The sequence below is a fragment of the Scleropages formosus genome, chromosome 12, assembly GCF_900964775.1.
Source record: "Scleropages formosus chromosome 12, fSclFor1.1, whole genome shotgun sequence".
Classification (NCBI taxonomy): domain Eukaryota; kingdom Metazoa; phylum Chordata; class Actinopteri; order Osteoglossiformes; family Osteoglossidae; genus Scleropages; species Scleropages formosus.
In genome coordinates this window covers 8,090,931-8,103,086 of record NC_041817.1, presented here as the reverse complement: position 1 = coordinate 8,103,086, position 12,156 = coordinate 8,090,931, and the positions used below count along the sequence as shown (strand labels likewise).

Below are 12,156 nucleotides of genomic sequence, written 5' to 3'. Positions count from 1 at the left end.
TTTTTTTTTTTTCCCCTGACCTCACTTTTTCGAAATGCGGTGCAAGTGCAGTGGTTTGGTACTGATCTGCAGGCTTGTTTGTCCTGGTCTTTTAGCTATTGTTGCATTCTCCAGCCACAAAGACAAGGGACGTTAATAGCACCATGATGCAGACGTGAGCCCAGGAGTGAAAGCCAGTGTGTACTGCTGAGGAGCATTTCATTTATTTTCAGAATGTAGCAGCAGGAAGCTACCGCAATGAGACTGAAAGGTTATGGTTAACAATCTCTCACACACATTTTCAGAACCGCTTGTCCCATACGGGGTCGCGGGGAGCCGGAGCCTACCCGGCAACACAGGGCGGAAGGCCGGAGGGGGCACACCCAGGACGGGATGCCAGTCTGTCACAAGGCACCCCAAACGGGACTCAAACCCCAGACCCACCGGAGAGCAGGAATGTGGTCCAACCCACTGCGCCACCACACCCTGGTTAACAATCACCAGCCTTATATGGATACTTCTCTTGTAAGTCACACACGCATTCATTTATAGACCAAGGGCAAACTAGAAGCAGCAATTCACCTGAGACGTGTCATCACACGGTAGGAAGCAACCCATGCAAACTCCATACAGACAGCTGGATTTAAAGTGTGAGGCACCAGAGCTACCTGCTGTGTCAATCATGCTGCCAGAACGGTTGTCGCTTCCTGTTGTTTTAATGTTATTGTATCATGTTTTTTTTTTTTTTTTTAGGTACTTTAATGTGTTGGTATGTAATTGCCTGGCAAGGTCGAACAGTTCTTAGTCCCCCAAAAGGGAGGTAACCTTTGTTTCGCTTTTGTCACCCACATGTCATCAAGGGTCTTCAGTCCAGGTCCTGAAGGACCATAGTGTGTGTAGCCTTCCAAATACATTTTTAACCACTAACAATCTTGGCATGGAGGGAGATGCAGGAATTAGCTGTCAAATGAATAATTTTATCAGATGCTTAACTGCTCAGGCAGAATAAAAGTGCTGCTGAAACTCCAGCAACAGAGACCTCATTTATAAAATGTTCATATGCTCAAAAAATTAAACTGATACACACAAACCTAAACTGCTAGAAACTTTTAAATGGTGACATGGAGCCACACAGTCCGGGCTTTCAGCTTTCTGCACGCTCGTCACTCGTGGTGTTTTCAGAGAGGAGCAGATTACCATGTTTTCTGTGCCTGTGTTTTGGGCTGTTTGTTCTCTCACTTTTGTTGAAAGCAAGTATGAGATATATGGAGGTTTTATAAGGGAGGTGCCGGGATGTTGGTTGTGAATTAGCTGAAAACATAAAAGTTGTATATCACATGAGTCTGCATTAAGCTGACAAATGCAAAGAGTAACTACATGAATGACTGTGGCCTTCAGTTTTTTTTCCCTCAGATGCAAATATGGTAAAGGATCTGTGTACCACTAAGGGCTATTTTATTTACATTTCTGACACTTTTTTCCAAAGCTACTTACCCAGTGGTGTAAATAACTAATTCTACTGGAGCAATTTAGGATAAATACCTAACTCACGTGTACTACAGCCAGAGGTGATACTTGAACCTGCAACCTTTGGGTTCAAAAGCAGCAGCCCTGAACATTACACTACCACCAGGCATGCCCACACACTTCCTGAAGCCACAGTAGCCTCAAACAGAAGTTGGTACACTGCTCAAGTACTTACTAAGCACCAGCTGACCCCTCACCACCCCTTGGTTAGTATCACATAACAGGCCAGCTCTGCCCCCCATAGTACACAGTTATGAATTGTTAGTGATCTTCCAATAAGTTTCTTTCAAGCCATAGATGTAGATACAATAATGCTGTGTGCAGGGAGGAAATGGGAAAACAGCCTCAAAGCATTAACTGTGAGCAAAATGCAAAACAATATACACACTGTGCCCTGTAAAGTAGTTTAACACACAGTCTTCTGTCACTTTTGAGACAAGGACTGCACCAGTTTGATTATATGACAATAACTGAACTGGGCAGAATGTCTCATAAGTTTATTGGTGACAATGCCATTGCTCCACATCATTATTTGTGACAACTGAAGAGCAGCAAGGGTCTTCAATGCAAACTTTATATAATGCATATGCAGAATATTGATTGACTTTTCTTCCTCCCATATTGTTTCTTTCAAGTCTAAAATCAATTCTGTGCTGTCTATTATGCAACATACAAGGTCTGATTAAAAAAAGCTGGCAGTAATTTTGTGAATGAAGTACTACTACAGGTTTAGAGGAAGGTGGGGATCCAAAGGTTCCACCTACAGTGACTGTGTGAACTTGGCCTGTGTCTGCGCTTACAGGGGCAGCATCTCTCCGAGTGCTGGACCATCACGGTCTACCTGGACCATAGGGTCTGCAGTTTGTTGTACGCCACCTTTGGAAATAACTTTTTCATAGCAATGTGGGATTCATTTTGTCTTTGAACCAGTTTCTATACAGCTGACATATCTGCAGAAAGATTGTAATTTTTTTAATCCAAATATTTTCATCATGATTTCTAGGACATGACATAACCAGCAGTGATACAGCACTTGTGTATCGGTGTACTTCTCGCTTCCTAGACATCTCACACAGCACAAATGCTTAGGTGCTATTACCTGCTCCCCATCACGTGTTCCAGCTGAGGATTGCCTTTAGCCCTGTTGTGTTTTGATCAGTCTATTAATGGAGTGGAAAATCCCATTTGCTAACAACTGAGGGGAAAAAAAAAAAACACTTAAGTCTCATTCATCCTACTTTTGTCTGTACAAAAAATGTTTGGTTGCATCAGACCTTTCAGGAACAGCTAAAACATTAAAACAATCTTTGGCCTGAGATTATACAAGGCAAAACAAAGTTTGTCTTGAGGTTTGTGTTGTTACATTGTGTGTGTGTGTGTGTGTGTGTGTGTGTGTGTGTGTGTCACAGAGAAAATGAGGAAGAGAAAATGTGTGTGTATTTTAGTCATGAAAAAGACACTGACTTAATTCCCTGCGATGCTTGTCCTTTTAAAAAACAGATGCCCTGATATTTTTTCCTTTATTTTTTGTCACCATTGGTCATGCTCCTGTGGTCCAGTAATCCTGAGCACCACCACGGTCACCGCCTGTTCTCTGCTCCTCTCTTTTCCCGCAGGACATCCTGCTTGCTCCAGTGGACTCTCGGACCCCCGTTTAGCTTCACTCAAGACCAATGGTGTCTTCAGCTCAGATAGCCCAGGATGGCTGCTGATTTGACTCACTGAGACCTGTCCATCAGTAGTGGAACAGCTCGTTCTCCACAGCATGATGCTGTGGTAATCCGCTAGGGGGCAGAGTTTGATATAGAATCCACAGAGTTCACACTGGAAGACGAGACACGGCTGTGGCCAATGGACACCTCTGGGTGCTGGAAAAATGAACAAAAATACCATATGCAGAGTTGTCATATCAGGAGTCATCATGCTGTTGACCCCAGGAGCAAAGTGTTTAGCCTCAAGTGCTTCAGGGAAACTCCTTAGATAAAGGGGTTGAAACGACAAGCTGCTTTCGACAACCAACACCAGAACACACTAAAGGAAGGGAGGGCGCCTCACGTGTCTCCTGAAGATCCTGTCCAGCAGGCTGCGGCGGGGGGGCTCAGGGGGCTGGGACCAGTCCAGGTCCGGGGTCCGTAAACCGTGGGGCCCGAACACATTCAGGTCTTTAAAACACTCCGTCTCAATCATCTGACAGTAGAATAATGGAAGAGATCATCAGTGGTGCCAAACAAGTGATGGGGCAAAGGCTGAGCTCACATCTCTCGGTACCAACTGCGGCCCCCAGGACTCCCCACCTCATTCTGCCAGGGAATGGGAACGCTCCCGGTGGCGAATTTGCTGTAGAACTCATTGTCAGTGTGGTCCAGGTTAACACCTTTGACGGTGGAGAATTGCTCGATGTCCAGGACGTCCTTGCAGTAGACGGCTCTGGGCTGGGTGGGAAGAAGTGCAGTCAGCTTGACTGGTGCTTTTTTAAACAAATCATTTCACTTATGATTACAGAACAAACAGTGTCACAAGTGCTCTACTGCAGCACCGGCCAACCACGTAACTAATGGCTGTAAGTGGCCATTTAGTACAAATGTGTGACCAACTCGAATTAAATTAGCCGAATGTCACAAATATTCTTGAATTACAGGATGAGCATACATCACTCTAAGACCGACTATAGGATTATTTGTCCAAAAACAAACCTCTGCTGGAAATGAATTTATTGCAACAAAAACTTTCTGCTCTGTCAAGCTCGGGTGTTTTAGTAAACGTGTGGCCATTTCTGTGGATCACTGGCCATATAAGTGACCAGGAAAAGAACGTTTTCCACCCCTGCTCTGCGTTGACCACCACAGTGTGAAGTGGAATTCAGGGACACCCATACTTACATCAGGCACAAAGGAGGGCTCTAGAATGCCAGCCTCCAACCGCTTGAAGTTGATGTTCTCGAAAAAGGGGTGTGCCTTCACTGCGTCTGCCCTAACCAGCTGGCATCCCAGTCGCTGCTTTGGGTCTTTGGTCAGTAACTGTAACAAAGTGTTGATAAATTGAGATGGCTGCAACAAGGAGCCATGCTCCGGAGGTGATCCAGTGTCACTGGTAGCGCTCACCATCCTGCAGATGGCCTTGGCATCCTCGGTGAACCGGTCACTGTACTCCTCCTGCTCCTCCTGCACCCGCTTCTCCACCTCTTCCCTCTTCACTCGTTCCTTGCGCGCTCGAAAGGGCGACCGTCCTGCTGTCATCTCGTAGATAAGGCAGCCGAGGCCCCACCAGTCAGGACTCATGGCGTACTTCTCATTGTTGATCACCTCTGGGGCTAAACACATCCACAGAATTATTCATGGCACTCCACACCACCATCTCCTACCGGACTTCACACGAAGAACACGTATTCCTTCTGACAGATGACCACACAAACGTGCTGGACGCGGAGCTGATTCTGCGGGAAGTGATGACGGCTCACGTACCCATATAACCCACGGTCCCCACTCTGCCCCGGATGAGCTCCCCCTCGGGCACCTTGATGGCCAGACCCAAGTCAGATATCCTGATGTGACCTGCAGGAGCCAGGGAAACAGGCATGAGAGTGGTGCGAGTGTCTGACCGCAGCCTCATCATTTACACATATCATTTAGTATGTAAATATCAGCCAAAACAACAGTATGGTAAGTATTTTGTTCAGACAGCCAACCGTCACATTTAGTTCCAATCCTTCCGCTGGATCACAACTTGCACTGTTTCTCAATACTCTTTTAATTAAAAACAAAGTGAAATATGCTGTGTTTAAACTCACCATGGTCATCTAAAAGAATATTCTCTGGCTTCAGGTCCCTGAAAAGCACAGAAAGCAACATCTTCAAATGGGGATTTCCTCCACTTCTCGTACTCTTTGTTTAAAGGCAGTAGGGCAGATTCTTTAGAATTTTGAAAGTTTCTCTGTCTTTACAGACATTACCACACCCCACTTCTGCAATAACGGTGAGTCACCACAAAGATGACTTTCATCAAGCAAGTCAACTCTGGTCGTTGTCGTGCAGTTTCTCTCTTAGATGCACCTTACCAACAGCGACTTATGGCATGTGATGTTGAAAAATAATACACTATGATGGAATAAAATAGCATTTAACTACAAGAAAATCAACATGAAACGCTCTTACAAACATTTCTGGCAGAACTACTTATTCGGTGAGCTTTATGGTGGTCAAGAGTCTATCATGGGAAGGTTGGAGCATAAGGCCAGGTGGAGCCTGGACAGGACTCCACTTTACAAGCCCATCTGAGCAGGACATTTTGACTGAAGGGGAGAAACCTGCACAAATTAATGTATTTAACAGAAAACAAGGTCTGTTTTTTAACAAGACCGTCCTAAGAGAGGTTATTAGTGTGCCGCATGGTCACCTGTACACAATGGATTCCCTGTGCAGGTGGTCCAGACCACAACAGATCTCAGCAGCGTAGAACTGCACTCTCTCTTTCTCGAACCCAGGTGTGCCCATGTTGTAGATGTGGAACTTGAGGTCCCCACCATTCATGATGGTCAACACCAAACACAGGGCGTCTTTGGTTTCATAGGCGTACGCAAGGCTGACCTGCGCACACCAAGACCAGAAGGACCATGAGACACTTCCTTGTTCCTTGCTCTCTGTTGCTGAGCCCCTCCCTGATAGCAGAGGGTCACCATCATAACTGAAAATTTGTGATTTACAGGAACCTGTTCGCAAAGTGTCAAGTCATGATTATGTGGTGGAAAGAATCGCATTGGTAGTGGGCGGCGCGCAGCTCCACCCACTGCAGGCAAAAGAAGATCGATCACGGAGCGTAGACCGTGCAGCCGACACTCACGACAAATCGGCTATTCACTTTCTCGAGGATCTGCTTCTCGTTGAGAGCCATGGACTCGCCCTTCCGCTTCTTGATGCGCTTCTTCTCCAGCTTCTTGCAGGCGTACATCTTGCCCGTGGCCCGTACCTGGCACGCACACACCTGAACGGGTTCAAAGCACATAAGGCACACGGTGTAAGAAACCATGACGCCCCACTACGTTCAAAGGACAGTCCCGCATTCTCTTTCTTTGACCAGGCTACGTTAAACCAAAAACCTCAGCACCACTGTGGCAGCGACTATTTCCTTTAATTGAATTTCATGACTTCTGCAAGAAGACACTCACCTCCCCAAACCCTCCTTTTCCTAGCACACGGTACTGTCGAAACGTATCTTTTGTTACCGGCTGTCTGAAAACAAAACAGAGCTTTCAGGCAAAGAAAATGGGAAAAGGTGATCATTCACCTACATTTTTATGTGGCAGCATAAGCTAAAACGCACACACATACAGCATGTCCTGTTCCTGAAAGCCACACGCCAAACACACGGCACCAGTGACCAGAACTAACCTTTCCAACATTTTCCACTGTAAAAACCGGTCAAAATACATGCTTTCCTGATAGTCGCGGAAGGGGGTCCCACTTAAGTGCTCGTGGAGAGTTCTGTGAATGAAGGCACACAGTGAGTGTGATAAGAGCTCTGTCTTCTCATTTATCTCTAGTATTTAGCTAACACCTTTAACCAGCGGTAATTTACACTGTTAAATACACTACCAACGGTTGATCGGCCATCTGTTCAACAGAGCAATGCCACACACACATTCAGTCACACACACACACACGCGCAGAGTGAGTAATTTAGAGTCACCAATCCACCTGAAACACATGTCTTTGGTCAGTGGGAGGAAACCTGCACAAACAGACTGAGCCGAATTCGAACCCATGTCTGAACGTGGCCCAGGAGCTGTGAGGTAACAGTACTACCTGCTGTGCCACTGTGCAGCTCTTAGAACCTTCCGTTAAGGACTGTGCTCAGAGCACTGCAACAGCTAAAGTTACTAAGAGTAATGGGCAGGAAGTGTGGAAAAGGTGGTACAAACTGTGGCAGGTAACAGAGCTGGAAAGAGGAGAGATGAGAGGAGACGAGAGCACAGCACGGCATGGATGCGGAGGCCTCTCACCTTCGACAGCTGCTGAAGATCTCTTTGCAGGGACTGATCTCCAGGTTCTCCCGACACTGCTGCGCATGGTCCTCTCCTACTTCCGGCACGTAATCAGGCGACTGCAGGTGGCGTACATGAGCCGATCACGCACACGCACACACAAAGAAACTTGAGTTCACGGTCCCAGCAGTAGTTGCTTTCAGTTAAATCAGAGGTATAAGGTCCTGCTACCGACACACGATGGTGTCCCACCTGTTTGCTGAGGAACCTCTGTATGATCTGCTCTCCTCGGCTCTTGCGCTTCTCGTCTGGCGTCACCTCGTAGTCCTCCTGAGGACGGCCACCACGCGGTGCGGTTAGACGGGGTCTGGGGATCCCTCAGCCCACCCAAGCCACGGAAATTACAGTGAAAGTGGATCTGATGGCACACGCTGCTGCCCTGCTTTTCACGGCAATACCGGATCTTTACTTCATTCAGAGTACATTACAGGGAAAGACACGAAGGCTGCAGCTCCAGCAGTGAGAAACGGCAGTAAATCTGTGGCAGATCGCAAGGCGTTTAAACTCGTTTTATACTTGTCGCGTTAGTCGCCACCTTCATTCACTCGTTCGTCATGGACTCGCCGCATGGTTACAAGTCGGTCAGCAGTCCCCTTCCGCCAGCATTACAATTACAGGTCTGCTGGATCAAACCGTTATTCCTCGAACTCCCGTTTACACTTCCCAAGGCATAAATCTTTCATGGATCGCTCGGGGCACACTGGAATTCTGGGAATTAATTTCCATGTAAAACCTGGGTTTCTTCTTTTGATGTAAAAACGAAGCCAAGTCTCAGTGCCGTTTCCAGCGATGTCCACTGCAACGCACATTTTAAGGGACAAAGACACTTTTAGCAAGTAGCCTCGTCTTGCCTCGGCCCCATTTCACTCATCCGCGACCAAAATAGCATCCGCTCTTCCCTGGGAGCCCGTCTAAAGCGACGAGTCCTCTTCAGTCCAAAAAAGGAAGATGCTGATACCACATGCTGCTCTTAAAATGTATTTTACAAGTACTGTAATCAAGTTGCCAGCATTGTTTATCCATTTAATTATTCAGTTATTTATTCCTTTATTTATTAATTTCCCAGAGTAATTTACAATGTCATTTACAATTATTCAGCCAGGTAATTCTTACTATACTGATTCACAGTAAGTACCCTGGTCAAGGGTACTACAGCAGGAGGTGGGATTCGAACCTAAGTCCTTTGAATGGAAAGCCAGGGCTCTATCCACCGCAATGTTTTCTTTTAACCTTTTACCCACGTTTGTTGATTCTAACAGTGTCAAACACGCCCCACGGGTGGTTATTCCGCAGCTAATGCTCATCACTCATGTTAGAGGGAGCAGCACTTTTTTTTTTTGAAATAACTGGCTTTCTAACCCTGAGCTGAAAGGTGCATCTTAATCCTTTGCACTAATGCTCTACCGTTGTCACATAAATACATAACGATGCAGGAGAACGACAATGATTTCTGCAAGGGGTTTAAACATTAAGCGTTTTTCCATCCTGTGCACATGTCTTACGTACAACAGACCGCAAGCGCGGGTTCCCTCTTCTTACACAAGAGCACACGGTACACGTGACTGAGTCCACCCACGCTGGCCGCCAGGTTGTTGCGACCGTGTGCTTGTCAGCTGCTGAGCGTGCATCAGGCGCGGTCGCCCGCGCAGACGGACACCGCTAGCCGGGGTCCCGTTACACAAATTTCTCCACCGTAACCACCTGGCCGTGCTCTGACCCCGACAGTGCTCCAGAAAGACTGCCGCCTCTGACACAGCGTTGCCTGGCGACCACCCTGTCAACGCGGTGGCGCTCCCAGGGGATCCGTAGCGCTGCAGCGCGTGGAATCCCGGTCCCGGCTGCTTCTCGAGTCGGGGTGCTGGACATATGAGGGGTTCTGGGTTTTCATTCCTTCCATTCCTTTAAAAAAGAAAAAAACCTCCACCGCACATGCTCTGGATGAATGCCAGGGTCCCGGGATTTACTGACTATCTCATGGCTCAGGCGTGGGAATGCTGCTGAGTCCTCCTCCCTGGAGCATCCACTCGGTTTCAATAATTACATTCACAGTCATCTGACACTTTTCTCCAAAACAAATAGCATTACTAAGCTGCTCGCAATTGTTTTCCCATTTATACAGCTGGGTAATTTTACTGTCGAATCAAGGCAAGTACCTTCCTTAAGGGTACTACAGCAGAAGGTGGGACTCAAACCCATGTCCTTCGAGTGCAATGCGCCACCTGCTGTCTCAGTGACAGGCACCGTGGTGATGTGAGCTCTAGCCAGAGTCCCCGTTGTGTGTGTTGTGTGCGCTGACCTCAGCGCGGATCAGTGCCCCTGAAAGATTCAGAATTAACTGGACGACGTACAGTGTGTGGGGCTTCCTGCTGTGGTCGCTGACATCCACATATTATTTCCATAATCAGCGTTCGTGACCAAAATAGAATCTGGCATCAGTGGGACTCAAAACCAAAAAAGTAAAATCAAAGTGAAACGAGGCTCGAAGAAGTAAAGACGTCACACCGTCGCCCAGATGAACCAGAGGAAAGGCTGCCCTGGTCACCGCGAACGCGTTGGCGCGATTAGATCTGTCCTTCTGGTTGAGCGGCTGAAAGGCGTTGGGTTGACCCCCGCGGTGGAGCGCGGCCAAAGGGCCGGGGGGCGTTTTCTCTCTCCCCTTTGCGTGGGCTCCCAAAGGGCACTCCCCCTGCCCACCCCCCAGTACCGGAGACAACAATGGGCCGCCCGCTTCCAGCGCCGCAGCCCCATCCTGTCAGGAAGCGGCGGTTACGCAACGGAGGCCTCGCGGCCCGCACTCCGACAATCGAGCGCTGGCTCGGCGCTGACGTCACAGGATGCCTCGGGGTGCCTGCTCTCTACTCGCCCTTTTGTTTTGTTTGTCGTTTCTCTCCATCTCTCTCTCTTTCTCTCTCTCACACACACAGACACTGAACCCCCCGCCACCCCCACTCAGAAAACACACGCACTCTCTTTTTCGTTCATTTCTGCTCCCTCTCCGCCTCACTCATGACTAATTGGCTCAGCTGCGATCCACCCAAGTGAGATGGGAAGAGAGCGATCACAGACAGAGGGAGCCGTACTCAGACGTGCGCCTGTATGATGGTGGCGCGCTGGCGAGGGCTGCGGGACACAGGGGAAACGAAACCTCACTATCTCGACCATGCATTCCCGATGCACTTTCTCGAAGGTGTCAAACACTGACGGACAGGGTCAGCGGACGAGGAGACGTCTATGGTGGGACGCTCATATGCTGTAGGAACTGCAAGCACTTCTTGCCAGGGGGCCTCATGCCCATTCGTTCCTAGAATACACAGTGGTGCAGTCTGATGGGCACGAGACTCCACACAAAGCCTTCTTTCTGACACACACACACATTCTGGGACTTTGGATGGAAATGTGTCATGTCACGGGCATGGCGTTTGGTCTAGATGTGCCGAATGGACAAAGCTTCACGGTCTCACGAAGGCCTTGCTGGCTTTCCTCTCACATGTGCGATGCTGAAGCTTTCAAAGAGAGCGGGTCCCCACCGTACCAGCGGACCTGCGTTAATGGTCACAGCTCGGGGTACTACGGTTTTTTTTGTAATGACAAAACTGTTGCAATCATGATGTGCTTGACTCCACTTTCACAAGAACAATGGTTTCCAGTATTAATTTAAAAAAAGTCTTTTGTTCACAGATGATGGCCGATCTGTACAAGTGTGTATGCCATTGAGAACATTCTGAAAATGGGGTGTCCCCATAAAACAATTTTTTTTTTTTTATTAGCGAGTGTGTGTGTGTCCATATGAGTGGGTGTGCTCGCAGGGCTCTCGTACCATGGCGTCCAGGAGATGGATGCATCGCATGAGCCCAGGCTTGGTCTCACAGAAGTGCCGGAACAGGAGTCTGCCGATGGGCTGTTTCTCGCACAGGCTGAAGTAGTCGCGCTCTGCAACAGAGGCCCCCGCAGGAAGGTCAGCTGTCCCTGAACCACCCACCCACCCACCTACCCTGACACACACACACAGAGCACTCACCGATTCCTGCTTTCAAACCTCCTCCATGAACACAGGTAGAAATGTAAATGCAAGCTGACTAAGAGTGATGTTACTTATACTATGACAGCTCTGTGTATCAGCTTTGCTGCTATCAGTCACAGGTGGCCTGTAAATAGATTTCACCTATTTATCCTGCTTATCTATCCTAGTTATTACTTATACCACTAGCAGATGTTTATTTCCAAAGCTGTTCACAGGGTTATTGTAGGAAAACAGAAAGTGTGGATTATTATTTTTATTATTTCCATTATTGTCATTATTGTTAGTCTATTATTATTATTATTATTATTATTATTATTAATAAGAATAATAATAATAAACATTGCTTAGCTAATGCTTTTGGAACAGCTGGTAGCACAGTGGTTACAGCTGCTGCTTTTGGACCCAAAGGTCACAGATTTGAATCACACCTCCTTGAGCAGCTGTACCAACGGGTAAATAATTGCAGGTATCTTAACATTGTAAGTCACTTTGGAGAAAAGTATCAACTACATGAATAAATGTAACGTAACTAACAAAATTAGATTTGTATGCCAAACTGCATAAAATTACTTGCCCATATGTACAGCTGGGT

At 47.5% G+C, this 12,156-nt stretch overlaps 1 protein-coding gene across 2 annotated transcripts in view; it reads right to left on the bottom strand.

The window, feature by feature from the left end:
- Positions 1 to 1,566: 1,566 nt before the first annotated feature.
- LOC108940333 (G protein-coupled receptor kinase 5-like) overlaps positions 1,567 to 12,156 on the bottom strand; it is a 34,476-nt gene continuing 23,886 nt past the window's right edge. For both annotated transcript variants that reach the window (XM_018762405.2, XM_018762406.2), the window contains exons 3-16: positions 11,361 to 11,473; positions 7,736 to 7,813; positions 7,502 to 7,602; positions 6,891 to 6,983; positions 6,668 to 6,731; positions 6,343 to 6,483; positions 5,899 to 6,089; positions 5,294 to 5,331; positions 4,968 to 5,057; positions 4,608 to 4,816; positions 4,386 to 4,523; positions 3,801 to 3,938; positions 3,562 to 3,693; positions 1,567 to 3,374 (exon numbers count right to left, since the gene is read on the bottom strand). In XM_018762405.2, coding sequence (XP_018617921.1) covers positions 3,291 to 3,374; positions 3,562 to 3,693; positions 3,801 to 3,938; positions 4,386 to 4,523; positions 4,608 to 4,816; positions 4,968 to 5,057; positions 5,294 to 5,331; positions 5,899 to 6,089; positions 6,343 to 6,483; positions 6,668 to 6,731; positions 6,891 to 6,983; positions 7,502 to 7,602; positions 7,736 to 7,813; positions 11,361 to 11,473 — 1,610 coding nt within the window. In that variant the 3' untranslated portion in view covers positions 1,567 to 3,290. The remainder of the gene's footprint in view (positions 3,375 to 3,561; positions 3,694 to 3,800; positions 3,939 to 4,385; positions 4,524 to 4,607; positions 4,817 to 4,967; positions 5,058 to 5,293; positions 5,332 to 5,898; positions 6,090 to 6,342; positions 6,484 to 6,667; positions 6,732 to 6,890; positions 6,984 to 7,501; positions 7,603 to 7,735; positions 7,814 to 11,360; positions 11,474 to 12,156) is intronic.